This window comes from Calypte anna, chromosome 8 (assembly GCF_003957555.1).
Source record: "Calypte anna isolate BGI_N300 chromosome 8, bCalAnn1_v1.p, whole genome shotgun sequence".
Lineage (NCBI taxonomy): Eukaryota > Metazoa > Chordata > Aves > Apodiformes > Trochilidae > Calypte > Calypte anna.
The window spans coordinates 31010573-31033842 of NC_044254.1; the positions used below are offsets into that span (position 1 = coordinate 31010573).

Below are 23270 nucleotides of genomic sequence, written 5' to 3' on the forward strand. Positions count from 1 at the left end.
TGACACCGACCGGACTCAGCCCCGCACACCGGCTACGGCCTGGGCTGGCTCCTGGTCCCCAGGCTGTTCCCTGCCCTCTGAGCCAGCCGCCACCCTGCAGTCCCGGCCCAGGGCCAACCGCACCTGGATAGTAGTGTGGCTACGTACACATGCATTAATTAATTATCCTGCAAGAACATCAGAGCACAAAATTCAAGTGCATTTAACATTAGTCAAACATTTTGTCTTAAAAGAATAGCCTCACACCGACTTGAAAGGTTTGCCCAAACATGTGAAATACCAATAGATGGTGTATGCAGTACAGTAGCTGGCAAATTATGCTAGTCTTGACAATTCAAAACTATCAGCAGTATGTTGGTAGGTTAAAGCACTTCCAAAAGCTAGAAAATGTTCTATTTCCATTTCCAAAGGGCAGTTCTGCAGCTATGGACACGCAGTTTCATATGACAGTCCAACTACATGAGCAATTTTTGCACACCATTGCTATGATCTGGTGTGATTATTTGAATGCAAAAATAAATTGTTATGCTTTAGACTGATTACAGTGTTAGGCAAACAATGTATTTGTCCAGAAAATTAGTGACTCACAAATAAGATAAAAAGCCTTCTCATTAGCCACTTGCTAATTCACTGGCTATTCTCTGTATTGATACACTCACACCTTGTAGAGGTATTAAAAAACAAACAAAAAACCCAAAAAACAAACAAACAAACAAAAGTATTATATAAAGAAAACTATTCAGATGAAGATGTTGTGACTCATGACTACTACTGCTTGTGTCTATATAACACTATATGTAAGATGCATTATTGTGAATGCCTGGCTTTCTGAAAACAGTCTATGTACAGCACACTCTGATATAATGAACAAAGCACCAGCTCTCCATGGTTGCTTTTGAACCATTAGATACGCAGTTACAAGTGGAGTTTGTAAGATTATGTTAATCAAATCCAGTATCTTAATAGGAAGCCATATTTTCATTTATTTTGCTTTCATTTCTGAGACTGCTGCCTTCTACTACTGTAGGATGTGTTCTGCAGTCTTACTGGTGTTAACAATGGCTCTGTGTATCTGGAACAGTGAATATATTCACAAAACCATAACACAGGCAGATTTAATTTATGAATTTATTTGAGAAAAAAATCTCTTATAGTTTATTAGAAATGGTCAGAAGTGACCCTTCATTCCAAGCTTTTTCTGCTTAATAATAAAAAACAGACTTCCACTATATTCTCTATTTTGTCTTCATAAAAATTCTCTGGAATCAATTGCTTGAATTTAAAGAAAGCCAAATGTATTCTTAGACAAAAGAAGTGGACTGTGACTACTGATGTTTTCTGCTTCTATGGTTCCCAAAAGGCACAACATTTTATGACAAGTTGGTCTGCACCACTTGAGCCAGGTTCTATTCCTAAGTAATAAGACTGTTAATAATAATGTAATCCAACATTATTAAAAGCTCTTGTTCCTAAAAGGAATTTTTTGGCATTTCCAACATACACAATTGAGATATTTTCACACTGACACTGAAGTAATGTCTCCATGTATCTCATTTTTAGGTGCTTCAATTAAAAAATTAATTTCACCCTTCAGATAATTGAATCGTGGTCTGAAAACTTGGAATTATTTGAATGAAAGGAATTATGTCTGAAAAACTTCACATTAGCTAGATATTTTAAAAAAAAAAATCATATATAGCAACTCTTTAACCTGCATAGACTAACTTGCAATGACATTCTGCAGACATTCACTCCCAGTTCTCTATACTATATAGAGCACTGTGCATTATGAGAAAAGTTTCTATGAAACAACCTGTTCTGCAGAAACAGGTTTCAAGTTAGTTTTCTAAAGTGCACAGAGCTGGCTCAGATTCCTCCCTCCATTTCAATAGCAAAATACATGATGTACAATTATAAGAATCAGTTTATTATACCCAGTTTGCAAATTTCCCAGTTTGTGATGCAATTATGAACACATTTTCTCTTGCTGTTTTTGTATCAATTTATAACCAAAACAGCTGAAGAATATAATCCTGGATGTAAATTCATTAACACAATGGTATAATCTAGCAATACTGAGAAAGTTTTTAAAGAGAGCTTCAAAACTGTAAGAGAATATGGAAGCCACAAGAATAGGATTTGTTTTACTCTGCTGAAAGATCAGATCTGATTATTCTCTGCTGACCTGAAAAGTGAAACATGGACTCAGCTCCTTACAGGAAGTCAGAGGAACAAGCACTTTACAGTCCTAGGCTCAGCTTTATGCAATGTACATTTCCCTTAACATTTCAAGAACAGCAAGCAATAAAATCATAAGGGATGTAAGAACTTGCTGTCTAGAACTTCTGGTACTATTTTCTCAGCTTAAAATGCCTAATATTAAGCCAAGGTGCCTAAAAGCTAGTCTAGTTCAATCTCCAACATATTCCTATAAATTAGTATCTTGTACTTGGTAAATATTTATAATTGCATAGATTATAACTGGAAACTATAGTTCCTGCACTTTTGGGACAAAGCTGTAATATCCTGTGAAAACTGAAATCCTAGGAATTAGAAGGAAAGTGAACCCTGAAAATTGAGACTTTAGCATCACTTCTTGTTGCTGAATCTACTGCAATGCTTTTTTCTATTAGGGATAACTGAGCTGAAAAGTCAAGAGATATAATAATAACCTATAAAATATTGTTGGTTTTATATGTCCCAATAAAATCTGTATTTAAAGTTATATTTGTTAACATCCAGGCTGCTTACGCTTTTCTCTGCCACACATTAAGTCAGTTGCTAGCACACAGATCCCAAAAAGATGTACTGAAATAAAATCTGCCTTTGATGCTTGCCAAGTGCAGCAAAGCTTTCCCCATGTAAGCTTAACATTCAGCCATGAAGGTGCTGCTAACACCCATTGCTATGCTGAAGTTTACAGCAGTAACAGAGCACAGGTTTCTGCAGCTGGGAACTCTTGTCACTGGTGCCATGGAGAATTCTATGGCATCATTCCCAGTGCCACACTGACAGAAGGCACTCAGAGCAGGGCACGTCCCAGCACTCTTTTCATGGCCTTTAGATAAAATGCTGAAATTAGAATTGAGCTTAGAGAATGCATTACCCTAGTACAATAATCTAACCCCTTGAGACCTTGAGGGAACTGCACACCAACATAAGTTTCATGGTCTGCAGTCTGAATTTGCCTTCTACATTGAGCCACCACATCGCAGTATTCATTTCGATGAGCCTCTGGTTGATATAAACAGAAGGTATGACAAACTTAAATTGCCAGTGTGTGAAGGGGAGATTTCACAGTGCATACTTACACCCTACTTTTTCCTTAGCATTCTATTAATCTCATTAAAAAAGTAAAGTAAGGAGAAAGACTGCATCTGTACTAAACTACATATAAATGTAAAATACATGAACTTATAATCTGCACTCATCAATACTCCAAATCTCTGGAGAAGCTAAAAAATACTTCTACCTAGCAATTTTGCAATGACTGTATTTTACCTACTTTGTTCCCATGTGTTTCTGTGAGCAGGGTATCCCACAGCCCAAGGACGTGAGCAGCACCTCGTAGGCCCAAGAGCTAAGTACAGCACCTTCTCAGGGTAACTGTTACATGTGTCACTAACTCCTTGATGTGCAGTGGTCTTCACTCAGGATCACTACAGCTGCAAAGGCTAAACAATATAAACAAATACATTTTAATACTCAGATACTTACCTAATTCCTGTAGTTTCAAAGCCAGCACTTTTTGAAAGGAAAGTAGTGAACTTCAGGAACAAAAACTTACGGTTATCCATGTAACATGAGCGATGGGAACAGCTGCCAGACACCCTCTTCCACTGAGGAACAGCCACAGGTTGTGTGAAAAATAAGGGCTTAAAATTGAAGTTTATTGTTTTGCTGAGTGTATCTTTCAATTCAGTAATGTTTGTTTGGTCAGTTTGTTGAGGTAGCATGTTGTATCCTGTTGTTTTGGGGTGTATGTTTAAGCGTACTTATAAGGAAGAAAAGCCAGAAAACCGGGAGGAGGGGCCGAGCGCAGGGACCCGCCAAACAGCGATGTCACGTGACCATTCCCCTCAGCACCAGAGCGAAGCCCGCGAAACAAGAACCAGTGCTGGCAGAGCCCGCAAAATGAAAACCAGTGATAAACTGGTAAGAGACTGAGGGGAAGGGGTTTATGAAAAGTATAGAAGAACCGGTTTTACTTTATCGAACTTGCGAGCCGGTGGTGGGGCTACGGCTCCCTGGCCACCCAGCGCACTGCAGTGCGCTGCTTTACTTATATCTCTCTCAATAAAAAGTCAGCGTTTTTGATAGCTTGAGTGCCAACTATGTGGTTATGGTCTCAAGCTTTGGCCTCTCAGACACATCAGCTCATCAGCTCGCTGGAACCAGCACAGCTCTAAACTTCTAACAATGAATGCTAGCATACATCACTAGAGCATCTGGACTTTAAAGGTATAGATACCAGTCTTCCAATGACTCTGCAGATACTTACGAACACATGAATGTGAACACTGTTTACATGTGCGTTTACTAAGCATTCTACAATAACATTTGCAAATCTTTTATAGCTTGTTTAGTAAAAAGGGCAGATTTCTTTATCAGTTCAACCCAAAAGCGTTTGTGTCAGCCTTTCCCATAAGTTGAAAGAGACTTGAACTAGTCTGGAATTAGGCTTCATAAACTCTCTCTCTCTCTCTCTACTATTTCTAAATTCTAACTTCTTTTATTTAAAAAAGAAAGAAAAAAAAAAAAAGAAAAAAAAAGACAGATGGAGTTCTTAAAGAGCAACTTAAATTTGTGTTGCAATCATCACACACAGCAGGAGTTCCAAGAAAATCTACAAACATTTGCACTGAAAATAGCAAAAGTCTTAAGTTTATCTCATGCTTTAAGCAGTAGAACTCATGCTAGAGAAAAGGATGCCCAAGATAAGAATAAGAAAATTTCTGACTGGCCCTTTATTATTCTATGGAAGTTGTTGTCCACTGTAATAGTCTCGTATAAGCTGGCCTAAAGTGAGGGGACAAGTCTATAAACTGAACTGGAGCCTATAAAAAGAAACTAGGTCTTGAGGTATCCCATTACAAGCAGACCACTACATGGACAGGAATGTAAAAGCTGTGAGATCTCAGTAAAGCCAAGGAGAAAACAGGACTGATAGACAGGCACACTTGCTTGCTAGAGAAGGCTTGGTTTCCAGTACTGTCTTCATATTGAACAGTTCTCTGCCAAAAATGAAATAAAAAACAAAAAAACCCAACTCAAACTAGAACAAGAGAGAGAAAAATAATTCTACTACAGAGACTTCAGAGACTTGAACCCAGGTCTCTACTCACTTCAGTAACTTTTCTACTTGGGTCTTTTTCATGCTCCAGTGAGGTTTTATCACCAACAAAAAACCCCTTAAGCATGGGTGAACTTAAAAGCCAGTGGAAATGGAAACACCTAATCAGGTAATCAAGGAAGACAGGAATGAGATGATGCAGTAGGATATGTGGATAAAAAAACAGTAACATAAGCATAGGAGAGTTTACAAGACCCATCAGGTGTCGAAAAGAATGTCAGATTTATCCTTATACCCTTCACTAAAGACAAGTCTACCACAAGTTATATTTATAAATGCAATAATGAAGTTGCTTTAAGAAAAAAAAATACCTGAACCACAGCCATGTATTTTCCTATTATTAACAAACAAAATGGATAACAAATGTTATTCCTCTTAGAGCACCTTCTATGCAAGATCTCAATCATTAAACCTAATCAAAGCTCCAATTAAAATTGAAAAGATTAACACACAGGTTAGGAATACTAGCACACAGCAGACTGACTTTCTAAGATCACATGCCAAAAAGCTGTGACAAGTTACTCTTCCATTCCAACATAAGGGTGAAATCCAATAATTACCACAGTCTCTCTTCCTGCTTCACTATAGACTAATTAAAAAGTTAAAAACTGTTAGAATTGTGAATTACTGCACTCAGAAATCTGGAAATAATAAAATAAAGGCATCTTGGCAGTGATGTCCATAGTGCTGCAACACATTTTTAGCTATGTGTTTGCCAATTATTTTATGTAAAGACATGGTCCCCCTCTCCCTCACTATCATTTTGATACCTACCCTGCTAAGCCGTACTTTAGCTGTTAGCTAACTTGTTCTGGAAGGCTGAAGCAATTTTGTCCTTTCACAATACACATAAAAGCCATCATTCAGACCTAAAGAAAAAAAAAGAAAGAAAGAAAGAAAAAAAGAAAAAGGAAAAAAAAAAAAAAAGGCCACCATGCCTAGATGCCTCTTGAAATACTTCCCACTCACTTAAGAATTCAAGCAAAAATCTGCCCCACAGTCCACATTCCATCCTACTCATATTCCCAGCATGAGCAGTGTTCCAGTTGTTTTGCCCAGTGCATCACCATAAACAAGAACACCAAGCCAAACACAGTTCAGAACAATAGGTATTAATATATAGTATTTCTGGAATACACTGATACTGTGTCAGAGTTGTATCCATACAATGACATTTATAATTGCTTTGAGTGCACTACTTGTTCAAGCAAAGTGACTGGAAAAAGAGTCCTGAAGTGTGAGCTCTTTTTCACATATTCTACCAGTTTTCTGTCCTGAGCAACACATAAGTCATTAGAAGCTAACTGATGGAAAAAAAGAGGCTTTCCTTACCCATTAAGTGTTTCCTGGTCTTTTTCTAATGTGATTAAGCCTGTGACTACAACCATCATATTCCATGCCTTCATTGGAAGACTTTCTCATGGCCAAAATGTTTATTTTATTACCGATGCAGCATTTTAGCTTGCCAGAAGATTTGGAAAAGATTTACAAATAACTTTCAGCTGTACACAAAGTCTGCTGTGATGTACTTTCTACCTAGTTCTACGAAAGGCACAAAACAAGCAAACAAAATCACCTTCAACCACTTGCTGAACAATGTTCATCATTACTGAGGTTTTGCCAAAAGAAAATGACAGGAATTCATTCACAAAACATCCAAAGATGATGGATCTTTACACAGATCAGGTGTGGCCATACAAGAGCTGCTTTCCTTTGAATCAGGTGCATGCCATTAACCTCCCTGAGACTTGGCAGGTCCAGCTTCATGTACAAGAAGCAGGAAAATGCTACTGTTACCAGAGATCTCCTGGGTCACTCCTGCAAAACTGTATCTCTGATACTCCTCAAGCAGGTGCCTACAAGCCCCGACAGACAGTAAAGGCAGGGGACTCCAGGAACTAGCTCCAGCCCGTCCTAAGCCCTTCTCCTGGGCCAACTCCAGCATCACCCTAGACTGCTCAACGAGTCCGCTGGTGTTTTCAGACTGACATTATAGCCTGTGCTGGGATGCTCTAACTCGGGAGAGAAGGTATCAGTTCAACTTCGACACTTGCAGAGATTAAGTTCCCACTGTGATTTGTGAGCACAGCTATGCTATGAGCAGCTGGCAGCATCGATGAATGAAAGTCATTCTGTGGGGAGAAAAGGAACACTTCACCGAGACATTCCTTTACTATACTGTCCTTTTTGTTATATTTTCCTTACACCTCTGAGTGAGACAGAGCATAAAGAAAATATTCATAGGTTTTCTCTTCTATCTTTTCCCGGCAGTGGTTGCAGCCTATGAAACAGGGAAAAGAACTCTTGGCAGCTGGGGAGTTAATTTCTTTCTGCTTGCAGAGCTATATTTCCAGGTGTACTGCACAAATTCATTGATAGTTTATGGCTCACAATTCTAGCAGGCTTGTTTACTTTTTCACTTGTTTTGTGGTTGGTTTTGTTTAGTTAAGAAACTTTCATTGATTTCTCTTCCTGTTTTGTTTTGCAGTATCCCAAACAATTCATTCACTATCCACAGATTTTTTTTATTCCCTTTCTTGAAAGCAAAACCCTTCATTACAAAGCGATCAGAAGGAAGCCAAGCTCTTTTTATTATCTTCTCTAAAAATGCAAAATAAGCTTCAAGACAGCTGCTGAGATGGCCATTCTCCCTCAGACTGAAGGACTGGGCTCCCAAAATGGTGGCCAGCCTCAAGCTCATGGCAAGATGCTGGGCTAGTGTTACATTCCTCTGGCCATAACACTCAGTCATTTATGAAAAGCCTACCCGCATAAATTAGCAAGGGTCTACTCATCATGAACTACGTAAGGAGAAATAGAATGCATAGATTATGTCACTCACTTTCAAAATTAAATTATGTATTCACGGCTATAATAATTATGTTATTGATGTTTTCTCTGGGTATAGTAGGGACCTGAATAGCTGCCAGAAAAATGCTAACAAGGAAATATACATATGTGTGTACTTATACACATATATATATGTATCCAAGCTATTATCTCACAGATCCCATTCAAACCTTTGAATATTACAAGAGCTCAAGAGTACTGGTCACAGGCACATAGCACTTATTATCATTTTCCTGTTTGTAGCAGTTGTCTAGATGCTAGCACAGATATTGCATTGTACTGGAACCAACAAAAAGGGGTATTTACAGATACAACTCATTGCCTTTTGTCATACAGAGCAAAGCAATAGCATAGGAACTATTTATCATTCTTCTAGGGGAAAAAGTCTAAAAATAAATGCTGTATTTTGCTACACTGTTAGTCAGCTGTTTTTTAGTAACCTGATCACGTCCAAGAAATACTGACTCTTGTAGAAAAATATAAGTGATGAAAAAAACAATTAGTTTTACTGGAACAACCAGTACAAATAATCTTAAATAATAAGTACCAGAGCAATTACTCAGCATATTCATTTATATCAAAGTACACTGATTAGGAAGGACACTAATTCAGATACCAGATTTCATGGCATATCAGCTTGTTTAAGTCTAGATGCTCTGCATGCAATTGGCCCAGCAGGATTCTGTTCTTTCTTCTATATATTATACATTACTATGCTGCGTGAAGGAAGAATTAGGCAGAATCCTCACCCACATGTGTTAGAGCTCCTCTTTCTGGTGATACCTGCTCCTAAGGAGAAACTGGATCCCTTATCACTTCAGAAGCACACGCTAAGCCATTTTAACCAATTATTTCCTGGTTTAAGAATCAGGTAGAAACATTGGACTTCCTGCTGAAGTATCTCTCCAAACATCTTTTGAGAACCATAGTCACTGGTCCTCTTTAGGACTTCCTTGTCCTGGCAGCTATAAGAGGTCAATCAAAGCCACAGTTTCATGTTTTAGAGCGGGAAGAGCTTTTACTTCAAAGTGACTGCCCAACAGAGTACACTCAAGAGTACTGTCACTTGCTGCAGCATTCTTCATCGCAATCCAGGAGAGAAAGCATGTTTTCATTTATGTGGATCCAGGCTGGAAATGTGCAAATATTGCTGCAAGGCCTTTCCTTAGAAGAAACAGTCAAAAGCATCACATCGCTGCCCATAAGAACTCACCATGATTTGTATGGGCATGTGGACAGCACTGAATTTCTACATCAGCAGTAGGCTATAAAGGATTATCCCACAAGCTACACAGATTTCCTCCTGGCTTCTTTTATTTACAGGTGCTTCTAGCAGCCCGGCTGCTGTGAAGTGACACAGCAGATTAATGTGATATTAAAAAAAGCCCACCTTGATGTCTCATTTGGATTGCAGCTTTACTATTCAGAATGACGGGTATAAAGTTGTTATTGTTATCCAGGTACATTCCTGTACCTGGATAGAGGTAAATGCCAAATTCAGACTGAACAACATGGAGGGGGAAAAAAAGCAAAAACATTATAGTTGCACAGGTCTTTTGTCCAAAATTATACTCAGTTACTGTTAGGATCTATTGCCTAAGAAAACTCAGATATCTCAGACATCCATCTAAACCTAATGGCTGCCAGGCATTTATTTTCTGTTATCCTAGGAAAAGTAAAACACGGGTTTATAATAAACCTATTTTTTCACAGTAATTACTTACTACGCTTGTCATTGCTTTCCCACCATTTTCATGGAGTTTATGTCCTTTGTAGCACACCACCCGAATGACATCAAATTAGTTCAGCTAAGTCAGTACAGTCCAATGAGTATTATGAACTACATTTCTTGTCTTTGCTACTGTTTTCTCTAAGAGGATAGAAAGAATGAATTTTTAAGAAATTAATACTGACCCAGGGCCATATGTTGTCTGCTGTGTCTGAACTTGACCAGGAGCTGCTACAAACAATACAAAACTTAACAGGGATAGAGGCATGCCACACAAACACTGTTTTTTAACTGGTACTTCTGGCTTTCAAACTTGCTGAGACTCAACCACCTCCCAGCTAAGCGATCATCAAATATAAAGTTGGGAGGAACTTTGAAAGGTAATCTGTTTGTCTTATACCAAGAGTTTGAGTACTTCTCCACTGCTTCCCCAACAGAAGTGGCAGAACCACCTCCTTCAAAATCCCAAAGGAACCTGTGCCAGTTCAAGTGAAAAAGACTACGTGGATGAACCAACATGTTCAGGTTTGTATATATATTGTACAATGCACAACCATGATGTTTTGCTTAGTTTCCACTGTAACAAAACAAGATTGCTCACAACTGTGGGGATGTGTTTATCTTCCTTGTATTAAACAGACATATTTCATCAAACGCATCTTGTCCCTAACCTCAGAAGAAAACTCTTATGTTCATGTTCTAAACTTATGCTGCTAGATCAGGCTAATAGTCACTAAAAAGACACTGTCTCCTTGGCACAGCACCCAGATGCTCAGGAAAATTACAGGACTACCCACTGAAAAACAAACATATAAGTTATTTATGCAGCTGTTAACCAGACCAGTTCACAGTACTGTCTATTCCTCTGTTTCCTGACTGAATGAGCCTGCTCTCTTGTCTTTGAGATTTCCAGTAGGTTTCTAAAAATATGTAAACAAGTCAACTACATGTATGCATTGGAGAAAAATAGGCAGGGCTAGATTTTACTTTGGTTTTATTTTACATTTGAGATTGTACCTGGTTTTCAAAGTCAGAAAAGCTTAGAAGGGCTTGCAGTACCTGAGGATATTTAACTGCCAGTACACCAGAGCATAAACTTGTCAAACAGGTATGAGAAAAGTGCCAAGTCTCACTTTCATACAACCATTACTGTCTCTGCACTTGATATAAAGAGGTTTCTTTAATTTCTTTCTATCAAGTTGAGTTGTGAAAGCAATTGCTTTGTGGCAAAACACAAAATTATGATTAATCCAAAAAGGATGAGCTTTTAGTATCTGACAGTCATACTAAGAGGACAAAATGATGTGGAGACAGACTCCAGCAAAAGCAGGACTGCTCCGTAAAGGAAGGCAAGTCACACCCAAAACAACTGTGCAGCAGCCTCATACATCTTGGCAGGCACATTGAGCAGTGACAGCAACAGGTCCCACTGATAATCCAGGGACCATCAGGCAAAACAGGGTAACAGGAGGCCTAGATCCAGACAGGGATTCTACATAGCACTTCAGAAACAGGACTAAGGACAGACACCCATAGGATCAGTCAAGAACCAGAGGCATCATCCTGAGCTGAAGTGGAACCCTTGGTCAGAGTACTTGGGTGGAAGCCCCACACGAGACTGGTCTGGGCAACAACCACCTATTTGTGCTTTTGGTGCCTTGATGTAGAGAAAAAAAATCAATGGAGTCCTGAAGAGAAGGATCCACTAACTCTGACAGAACTACCAAGTTATGGTAAACCTCTAATTCCAACTCTGCAACAGTTACGCTTCTGTGCAATGGTTGCTTTTTCAGAGCACATAGCCCACTCCCCCATAGGGAGTAAGAACACCAAGGGCTTTAAGACTCCCATGTAGGTAACACTGGGAGTTCCACTAAAAGCAGTGGGTTTGAGTTTTATCTCCCTATGCATGACAACTCCAGTACACACCTACAGTTTCTTGGGCTTTGTATTATGTAGAAACTGCTCCAAACCACCCAGCAGAGGACTGTGCAAAGGCTAGAGTTAATTTCATTACATCTTTCTTGTTAAACTGTATAGTAGTGGAGAGAACTTCCCCTCAACTATGTATTAATATCCAGCTTGTTAAAAGATGTAACTAGGTTTATTTGTTTATAAAGAAGCTGAGTTTATTAAACTATTTCTTTCTGGGTAGTGTTCAGTGACAATCATATCAGTCAACAATAATCATTTGAACAGTGTGATTGTGCAACAGTTAAATTAATCTCCTTAAAGATGTTCTGATTGCATCATCCCAGTTCATGGCTGAGCAGTATCTTCCTCCAAAGAATGGTTCAGCTTAAATCAGTAAGATGAAAGTAAAATACTCAAGTTCTAAAGGATAAATCAGAGCCTTGATGTTTTCACATACTCCAGAATCTTAATTGGACTGGAAACTATAGTAATTAATTTGGCTCAAGAAATACAACAAAGTACTAGACCACTAGCTAAGCTATTTGCAATGACTAAACTCTACTGCTTTTATTGCATGTTCACTTACTGACCCGATAGTTTCTGGCATGCAGTACTTTTCATAGTTTGAGAAGATACATAGAATTCAACTCGGCTACTTATATTAATAAAGTAAGCGCTTACTGTTGTATTAAAGGAGATGTTTGTAAATATAACTGAGCTATTGTTTGCATCTCACAAATAATCTGTTGAAGCCCTCTAGCAAAAATTTGAAGGGTATGCCCAGATTTATAAATGCAAATCACTGTTAGGAAGAAAGGTTTAAACTATCTGAATCAGTTACACCTACTTCTGACACTTCTTAGTATATTCAAATGTGAATAAGGTGTTAAATCATGCGATTATGAGTGCAGATGTTTAGTATTTAATATGAAGGTACTGGAGCAAAACAAGCCTCTGAAGGTATTAAATCCTTGTGTATCGTGTCATGTAATTCATTAAGTGCAGGACCTAAGGAGGCTTTATCTACAGCAGTGTCACAGCCCTTAGTTTCCACACTGTAGAATGCACTGCTGTGGGGAAACAGCCCAATTTGCTCAGACTGCAGATGCCCTTTGCACAGGGTACGTGTGTGTAAAGGGATGAAATTCAGAAAGGGAAATGCAGGCTAAGCTACAAGAAAGAACATATCTTGATAGAAAGTTTCATAGTTCATCAAAAGCTCTTCTGAGGGAAACAAGAAGAACTTCCCTACTTGGGAAAATTTTAAAAATTGAATTATTTTAATAAACAAACCTGACGTGATCACGTCACAGAATTAAATAGGAATGCCAACTTTAGACTCAAGTTTTGGTGGCATCCACTAGTGGCTAAAGGAATCACAGGAAAATAGTTCTTCCTAGAGAGATCTAAATATGCAGATATAAAAAAATGAGCTAGCTAAATCTGAGTTGAAAATACCTAAATTTTGCACTTCACATATTTGTTCTCAATAATAGTTAATATTTCTTAAAATAGTGAATACAGCTTTCTAGAAAGACAACATCATCACTTCAGTGGTTTGTGAGATAACAACAGAACTAAAATTCACTATGATAGGAAATTGCTTGTGGTACAATCACCTCTAAGAGCCTGATTTTGCAACAAAGTCAAAAAGAATTTCACCATTGATTTCAGCAGTCACATGACAGCCCTTACTTAGTACTGCCATTACATGACAAATAATACAACTTTGGTTTAAAAATAAAGATCCCATAACCTCAAAAATCAGCTATAATAAGAAAATTAAATGATGAGTAATTTGCCTCCTTAGCATTGGTGGAAACCTTCTTATTGGGAAGGAACTTTGGTTTTTCTCATTTGGAAGTATCTTGAGTCATCAATAATGTCAATGTCATTTTTCTTGACGTAACCTACCTATTTAGCCAGTTTTAAGGAAAAACTTGATGCAATTCCTGAGGGTACCTTACAGCTATCCCAATGAAGAATAAACTTAAGGAACCATGAAGAAGCTTGTTGTCTAAGATGAATTTCTCACATGTGCATGCAGAAAGACAATGCAGCTAGAAACAAGAAAGCTGAAGAATAGGACTCAAAATGCCTATAGGCTTCTCAAGACCTTCTGCAGAGCCTTAGTCACACCAGCAGTCAAACACTCTGTTTAGCCCCTTGGGCTTCCATCAGTCAGTCTAACAGTGATCAGTCACCTGATGAAACACTTGTTGCCTCAGAGAGAAATTTAAACTAGTTACAAAACTGTTCACAGAGCCTAAGGTCAGCTGTTGACCATGGGCTTGACTCATCTCTTCTAAAGAATCAGATTGACACCACAAGTTAAAAGACCAAAACTTCTGGGAAGAGTTTGCTTTTGTCATTTTTAAATGCTGAAACTCTGAGGAATCCTTGGGATTCCAAGAAGAGGAGTTTAGGATACCTACACCTCTGAATGATATAGCTGTGGGCTAAAAAACAACCCATTACTGGCAGAGACAACAAAGTCAAGAGCATAAATATTACTGCAACCTAATTTAAAAGGAAAACCATATTGTATGTGCTGAATTTTGAAGTGCTGCACTTCGCTTTTGTAAGTCTTTAATATGATGTAATATCAAACAAGGAAAAACAAATATGAATTCAAACCTTGCTTCCCAACAAAAGACTGGAGCAATCACTCCACACAGTACACAGTAGCACCAACAATATCCACGTATGCAAATGAGAGAAAAGGAAGTAAGTGTACTGGTGAAATGAAACATAAAAGTAGCAAAAATTCTGGTCAAAATAATGGTTTAGAACTACAAGTTGACTACATATGCTCTGCCCCCCTTCCTCAAGTTAAATAACTAAAGGATCAGCCTTTCTTACCTCGTAACATCCCTTGAAAAATGGAGTTAAAACATGATTGTGTTAAGACAGTACAACATTCAGTAGCTCCTGTCATGACTTTATCAGAGTGGGAAGCATATATACCACTTATTGAACGGAATACTGTATTTCCTGCTCTTGTATTCAGAAGACTCCTTCCATACCTGTGTACTGTCAGTGCTGAATATCCTAGGCCTGCTCCGTCTGCCGTAAGCTGCAAAGCCATTTGAATTCCAAAGGAGCACAAACAGGTTCTCTCAAAAACTAAGTAACTACAGATTCACCTATTTAGATTTCGCCTTTCAAACACTCTTAATTTGTTTCGGGGTTGTTTTCCCATCCTAAAGACTTTGTTTCAGAAGGAAGCTAAGCTGTGAATTTTTCTTTAGTCAGATCAAGGTTCAGACCACCGAGATGAATTATAAAATAGAGTTTTCCGAGCTGTAAACATGTCAAACAGCATGCCTGTGACACCAAGGCAAAGGCTGCCTCGCCAAGCCATTTTTGCCCATTTGTGTTACTCAGCCAATTGCAGGCAGCCTTTGGACTCGCAGAAAAGAAGCCTTGTTTCCAGGGGCTTTGCTCATTCTGCAGATTTGTTTTGCCATGGAAATCTCGCGCACACTGGAAGGGGAAATCGGGGTTGCAGCGACACCTTCAAACGGGATAAGAAGCTTTGCAAGCCCCGCGTCCTTCGCCGCACATACGTGAGCCTTTAAGGAGCAATTAAAGCGTAGTTCGAGCACCGCGATGAAGTTCTGCCCCCGGTGACCTTCCCAACGCGCTGGCTGGCGGGATGCAGCCATGGAGCGGAGCTGGCCGAGCCCGGGCACCCGGGCTGCGTCGCTGGACCGCCAGCTCCCTGCGCCCACACACCGCACCTCAGCACCCCGCACGGCGAGCCCCGGCCCTGGCCCACCCGCGATGCGCAGCCGCCGCCCCGCAACACAGCCCCGTGCCCCCCGACCGGCGCGGCCTGGCCCAAAGCCCGGCCCTCCCGTCCCGCACCTGCCGCCGGCCTGCCCGCCCACACTGGACCACCGGGCCCGCGCCGTAGCCCCCTGCTCCCCGAGAGCGGACAAAGCACCTGCTCCCGCAGAGCGGGGGGCGGAGGCGGTTCTCGCCCTGCCCGCCCCCATCTCTGCGCTCACCGTCCCCTCTTCACGAACCCACCGTCCCGCCTCCTCCGGGCCGGGAGAGCCGTAGCACGAGTCGAGAGGTGTCCCGGCGCCCTCAGGGGCTGTCCCCGGCCGGAGGCCCTGCGCCCACCCTGTCCCCGGCACCTGCCGAGGGAAACAAACTCCCGCCGCCGCCGCCGCACGCCGGCCGGATCCGCGGTGTACACAGGCCGAAGAGAGGCTCCGCCGCCCGCCCCGCCTCGCCCCCGCGCCCGAGCGCTCACCGTAGAGCGGCGCGGAGGCTTCTCCCTTCCTCGCCATCGTCTCCCAGTGCCCTCCGCGCCGGCACAGCCGGGGCCCGGCGCCTCGGCCCGCCGCTCAGCGCACCCTTTGTTGCCGTGAAGGCATGAGAGGCGGCAGCGGCCGGGCAGCCTCCCGCTCCGCTCGGAACACCGCCCGCACCGCCCGCTGACCCTCCCGTCCCGTCGGCTCCGCGGCCGACGCCTGCGCCGAGCCCGCGGGGGCGGTGCCCGAGTGTGGCGGGGGGGCGGTGGGCAGAGGGGGCGCGCCGGGGGCAGGGGGGGCGGTGGGATGGCCCGCTGCGGTATCCCGGTCGTGGGACAAGCAGCTGCTCCCGATAACTTCGCCGGGGCCCGGCTCACGGCAGCAACTTCGGCAGCTGGTGGCAGGGCTAGCCGAACCTGGGGGTGTCGGCGGTGGGGTCTCCATCCGCTCCCCGCCGCGGGAGGGGCAGCCTGCCGCCGAGCTCCGGCCATTCCCCCCACTCTAGTCCTGATTGCCGGCAGCTGGGCCGGCTCCCGCGAGGGCGGCGGGAGCCCCTGTGCCACTGTCGGGGGCAGGCTAGCCGTGTCCTGCCCTGGGTCCGGGGTGTGCCGTCGATGGGACGCAGACAGCCGGCCCCTCAGCCGGCCCTGGCAGCGCCCGCGGGACGCGGCTCCAGTCGCCCCGGAGCTGTCCGGGCAGCCGTGCTGAGCTGCCGCGGGAGAGGACGGGCAGGGGCAGAGCTGGGCCAAGGACATTTCAGCACTTCAGTTTTGATTCCGGGTGGAGGCAGTTTCATGATTCAATCAAGGAAGAGGTTCCATGCTGATTAATACGAATTGCTGGTCATAGTCTTCCACCTCTGTTTTATGTGAAAGGGGCAATGGCCTCTTAAAAAGCAATTGTTCTGATTGATGAGATTTTTTTTTTCGGTCATGACAGCCCAAATCATCATGATATTCAGACGTCACGTTGCTATTTATCTGTTATGTATTAGTCTGGTTTTAGGGAAACATTACCAACTCCTAACACACAGAACGTTTTGTGTTGAAAACACTTTTAAAGAACCATATGTAATTCTTGACAGAAGTGCACCTGTAGGCCATCATTCACATTTTTACACATAAGCAATTTGAGGAATAAGTACTTTTCAAGGCTTGTAAACAAAAGTACCCTTTCAAAAACTGGCTTTAGACCCTCCAAAGCACACAGTTGTTTTGCTTATGAGCAAATTAATGTGCATAGATCATGGAAGTTGTTCCAGTGCTTGTACTGAAACATAAATTAATGATATACATGTTAGAGGCAGTGAGGGTATGTGCCTCCTCCACAGTCAGTGCAACATTACGTCTTGTAGAGCTAGCCACCTTGTCTAGTTTTAAGAAAACTAAATCAGGTGTATATAGCATCTTATCCATCCCCCCAGAGGTCTCAGTTCAGGCTAATTGTTCTAATAATTACTGAATTTTGTCTGCTGTTAGTTGGGAAGTATTGGGGGAAGTTAGGATTATTCAAGTGTGAGGATTTTTTCGTCCTTCTACTTTTTAAAATCAGAATCATCAGAATACTACCTAGGCAGAGGTTTATGCATTCTGTGTACCACTGGTGGTCTGCAAAGTTAGCAAGAGTTCTTTCTTAAACCTAGTTCACCTGTCCTTTTAAGCCTGGTCTAGCTACTCAAGATGCCTGCCCTGTTCCAAGAAATGGAACCAAGGGTAAATACCTGATGTAGAAAAGGGATAACATACTTTAATATTTGGGAAGAAATTCTTATTTCCTCTTAGCACTGATGACTGGGAGAGCAATGCAAGATGATCTCACCTACAGAAAGGAGAGTTTCTTGTGCCAGAGATGAAGTCAGACCTGAGAAAAGCTGTGTAGGACAGGTCTGTAAGAAGCAAAGTGGTGGGTTAAAGTCTTCTGGTTCATTCAGGTAAGGCATGGCAATCTGAAGGCAACAGGGCACAACAGGATGTGCTAGTCAGAGGTGAAGTAGTACTCTCAGAGAGGCTTCAGTATTATTCTACAGCTCAGTGTTATTCTGCTCCCTTTGTGCAGAAGGGTGTATCTGTATGTAGCCTACTTTCAAGAATGGGCATAAGAATCTTTATAAAAACATCAGTAATAGATTACCTCATCCTTATCAGTTGGAGTCTCAGTTTGCCTGCAGTTTATTTAGAGCCAGTTTGTTTCTTATCTTCATCCCTGTTGTGGTTGCCTGTCAAGTTTGCACCTCCATATTTTCTTGGTATCTCACTTTACAAAACCTTTGATCATATCATCTTACTGAAATAAACATTCCCTCAGGAATTAGGGTGATTGACTGGATTTCCACCTCATCACTGAAGGGGAAACTTTTGCTGCAGACAGAAATTTATTTATGGGACTACAAGAATTTCAGATAAGCCTAGGGTAGGTAAATGTAAAATTATATGGACAAGAGGTGCAGAGAAATAATTATATAAAGGATGAGTTTTGAGGCTATCATTACATCCTAGGAATCATATTTTGTTATCAGAGATAATACATGAAAGTTTTCATTTCAATGTTCAGAGGTACCAGAAAAAAGTGCCAGAAAATAACAGAATAACAGAAAAAAAGAGAACAGAACTTTTACGCTCACCCTTATCCACTTTAGGATTCTGATTCTTTCGCTTCAAAACCAAGACACTGGAGAAAGTACCCAAAGGGGACTATTCATCTTAGAAAATAAATAGCTAAGGGGACATCAAGACACTTTTAAATCATTGACTCAAAGAGGATGACAAGGGACTGATGGTTCACTGCCTCTTCCACCTCAAGACAACAGATGAACTTGGCAGATACCAGGTTGAAAAGATGCCAATCAAAGTGGTTTTCCACAGTGTAAGAAACAAAGTTGTTGTTCCAAACACTATCGAAAAGCAACTGATTAAGTTAATGAAGAGACATTCATAACGCATTATTAAATACAAAGGTATCAATTTCAGCTCAGGAAGCCTATAAATCGGAAAATTAGAAAAAATACCACTACAGTACTTGTGAATGCTCTGGTCTGGAACACTCCCTTAAGAACTCTTCCTTGCAACTCCGAAAGCAAAGGTTCCTTCGCCAGGTGGAGCTCCGATCCGCCCGGTGCAGGAGGAGTTCCGCTGGCTCACGGCCGCCGCTGCCACAGAGCTCGAGTCCCGGCCCTGCCCCCGCAGCGCCCCCTGCCGGCTGCCTGCGCACACCGCCCCCTGACCTCACTGCTCGCTGGCGGGCCGGGCTGCGCCGGGCCCCGGGGAGCTGTGGGTGCCGGTGCCGGTGGGTGGTGGGGATTCGGCGGTTCTACGCGGCCGGACGTGTCCAGCTGGGGAGCTGGAAGGACCCTGCAGGGAAGGACCCTGAGTACGCTGAAACGTACTCAATGTTGTGGTTGAAGTGATTTGGTGTTGAGGTGCCCCGGGCACTCCCTTTACGCCGAGAGGCTTCACCTTGCGCTGCTTTTTAATTGTTTATATTTCACACAAATGAAAGGCGTGACTAACCAAGCACTTGCGTCTTGAGGTAGTTAGGCCTGAAAAATGCTGAAGTGATTTTCATCAAAGTTAGAAAAAAATCACGGCGGGGGATCTGGGTGATGAAGCAGGGATCAGGATTTACCGCCCGTGCTACCCAGAAAGGCAGGCACAGAAAAGTCACACTGGCCAAAACTATAACAAGACGCAACGAGGTGGGTTTTGCCTGTCCCTTCTTCTTTACCGTTTACCTTAGCCCCATAAATGTAACTCAAAACGTTTTCATTAAGGAAAAATACTTGATGTGCTTACATATATTAGTCAAAAGCATCCAAGACTGAGCAATTATGGCTTTGTAGATTAAAAATATTGATAATTTCAAATTAAGTAATGCTTCTGATACCCAGAAGAACATAATTGAACATAATTGAAAATACTTTTTTTCCTTTTCAAGATAAAATTATTGCTTTAAATAAACATGAAAAAGCTGCAAAAAAATCCCAAGGCAAACTACAAAAATTACATGACCTTTGATGCACTGCAGTTGATTTACAAAATCAACTTTTGTAAAAAGTTTGTCTTGCTTTAACAGCCAGACTATAAATAATTTATAGGACATCTCAAGTATCAACACAATACACATCACTATATCTCAAGTATATATCTCAGTGGTATTAAAGTTCACATTTGTACGCAAATAATTTATTTAAAGCCCAGCTATGCCAGTAGATTGTGTTCTGTAGTGACGAGTCCAGAAGTTCTTGGAAAGAACTCGAGCCCAGGCGCCCGCTGAGCTCCCTGGACGGCACTTCTCCAAAACAACGGCTGGTGACTCCCTGAGGGGTAAAAATAAAGTAAATCCGGTTACAGGGGCTTTTCTGCTAAAGGAACAGACAAGGGCAGCTGAAGACAGCCCCGTCAACAAAAGAAACCGGCCGTGCCCCAGGCGATCTCCCGTGCGGTACGCGGCTGCCTTGCCGCGGCGGGGCCAGACACCTCAGAGAGTGACCCCCATGGGCTTCCCTCAGCTGGGCGGGAGGCGACAACCGCGTCCCCCAGCGCGGTGGGCTGCTCGTGTCCCCGCGGGCCCCTCCTGAACCGGAACACACCCGGCAATGGACTCTCGCCCCAGCACGGGACCCGCCGCTCCCCCGCCCGGGCCCGGGCCCGGGCCCGGCTCCCAGCAGCGCTCGCCTCAGCGGGCAGCCCGCACGGCCCCTCCCCCGCCCTCATCCCTCCGGGCAGCAGCGGGAGCATCGGCTGCTGGTGGGCAGCCAAGATGTCAGCGTTCAGGGCTGTTCGTGTGAGCGGCGGGACGGGACGGGCGGCGGGAGCGCTTGTCGGAGATGAGGCCCGGCGGTCCGGGGTGGTGCTGGCAGCCGGCGGACGCTCCGGTGTCGGGAAGGGCCGCGGGCTGTGGACTGCAGCGGAGCAGGCACCGCCGCTCCCGGTCGGGACAGAGGGAATGCCGCGGGGTCGGGGCCGTGCAGGGCCGGGCTCCTTGGCTGCCCTACTCCCGTCTCCTGCTCTGTCCGTGAGTTCGCGGCCCTGGTCTGCGGGTGATGCTTTCTCCCGCGGAGCCGTAGCGCTGTCCGTGATCTCTCCGTGTGCCTCTGGCCGTGCTAACCGGGAACATGTGTGTGCCCAGTGCCTCCTGCTTGGAGACGGCTTCAGAACATCAGGGCTTGCCGTGCAGGGCATTTATTTCCTTAAGCCTACCTAGCTGTGATACCTAAGGTCTTTTTTAAAAAATATGTGAGCTGTATAATAGTTGTTTCTCTCAAGTACTAAGTTACTCAAGTTACTAATTAAGTACAGGTAAGGTCTGCTATGTTGAACACCAGTAACCTCCCAACTTCAAAAGCGAAAGTATAAATTACTCAAGCCTCGGGTATTTTAGTATTTACTGTGGACTTTTTGTGGTTTCCCCATTTCCAGAGTCATTCGCAAATGGGTAATTTGGACCTTGGTTTGAGCTCCCTGTCCTCCATAGTGTTTGGGCCTAAAGTGATGCAGCTTGACTGTGTGTCCAAAGCGCTGCTGTGATAAGTTTGGGTCAGGGAGAAGTCTCCATCTGGAGCCAGTTGGAGTTTTATAGATCACAAATAGTGTTTTTTGGCAAGGGAAGATGGCAGTTAATGCTGGACATGGGACATTGGTATTTCAGGTTCAGCCTCCTGACACATCACCCCAGCAACAAACTACTCTTGACAACTCTTAATTTTTGTCCTGAGTTATGTGAGGGAGAATCAAGGTTAGTGACCTTAACTTATTGTTATCCTATCTTCTCCTGTGACATGCAGCTTTCCAAACAAGTTCAGTAGTTCTTTTGGCATTATATTAAAGATAGCATCACTTCTTGTGTGTCCTTGTCACACTCTTTTCCTGGCAGCAGCGTTAAGTCTTGCCACTTCAATAATTATATTTTTGCTTGTGACAGAATTTAGGCAGCAGTGCAAGAAAATGCAGTAGGAATTGCATCTGAGCATCACTAGCTTGTTGCTGAACCTACCTGTTCCTCTGAGCCAAGAAACAGGAAAGTTGACAGTTTCAAGCTATAGCTTGTAAATTTGCTGTGGAGGAAATTATTCCTGTTGCTGTACAATATGACAAAACTGGAAAGGTAAAACTGCCATAGGATAAGGGAAAAAATATAGTTTTATCTTAACCTGTATAAAATATAAGATGTTGTTTTTGATGCATCAGAAGGTGATTTTCCCCTATTTCAGTTTAAAGAAATATATAAAGATAGTATAAAGAAATAGTATAATAGTATAAAGAAATATAGAAGACTACTTATAAAATGGGCTTGGGAACTTGGTCTTATGAATTCACACATACCAGAAAGCTGTGGTGAGTAAATATTCTCTTTAATCTGTAAAATGAAGCAAAGAAGATGTATAAGATGAGATTTACATGCATAATTATAGATTCTGTGTAAAATAAACGGTTGCATACTTGAATAATCTAAATTTAATCAGTAGGCAGGTTGACACATAAAAGTGTTAACTAGGTGTGGATGTAATCAGGAGACAAATTAGACAGATTATGATTTAGTAATTTATGACCACATTTTCTTACCCTGATTACAACTGCTTAATGTTCCCCTGGTGCACTGTGTCTGCTGATTAGGCAGAGAAGTTAGAAGGTCATATTTTGTTTTAGTCTCTGGCACAGACTGGAGAAATTTGAGAGTTTATTCCAGAAGGACAGTTTTTCAGCTTAAATTAGGTGCAGCACAGCACTGCTTTGGCAGTGTTTAGATATGAGAGTAACCATGGAAATTTTTTTTTTTTTCATTTATATTACCTAAAAAAGAAGTTAGGAAGTGTCCATGGGAGACACTTTTTTTTTTTTTTTTTTTTTTTTTAAACGAATAACCAGAGGGTATATTTTGTATCACAAATTAATAAACAAGGTTAAGGAACAAAGACAAAAGAAGTGATAATAAGCACTAGATTTATTCATCCACAAATTCTAGAGAAACTAGAGGCAGTAGCTGGACTATTGCAATGTATAATCACTTGGTTAGTAAATGCAAAATTACAAGAGGCAAATTGGACACCATTACTTTAAAAGATCTCCAAGGGAGATCTGAGGTAATGCTTACTCCAAAGCCTGATACACAATGTAAATTAAGAGCAAGTAAGATGAAGTACAGAAATAGTGTACACAGATAGACA

The 23270-nt window shown here is 42.3% G+C and overlaps 1 protein-coding gene across 1 annotated transcript in view; it reads right to left on the minus strand.

Moving 5' to 3' along the window:
* SLC44A5 (solute carrier family 44 member 5) overlaps positions 1-16334 on the minus strand; it is a 57630-nt gene extending 41296 nt beyond the window's left edge. Inside the window, exon 1 of the mRNA XM_030454942.1 lies at positions 16111-16334. Coding sequence (XP_030310802.1) covers positions 16111-16147 — 37 coding nt within the window. The 5' untranslated portion in view covers positions 16148-16334. The remainder of the gene's footprint in view (positions 1-16110) is intronic.
* Positions 16335-23270: the final 6936 nt, after the last annotated feature.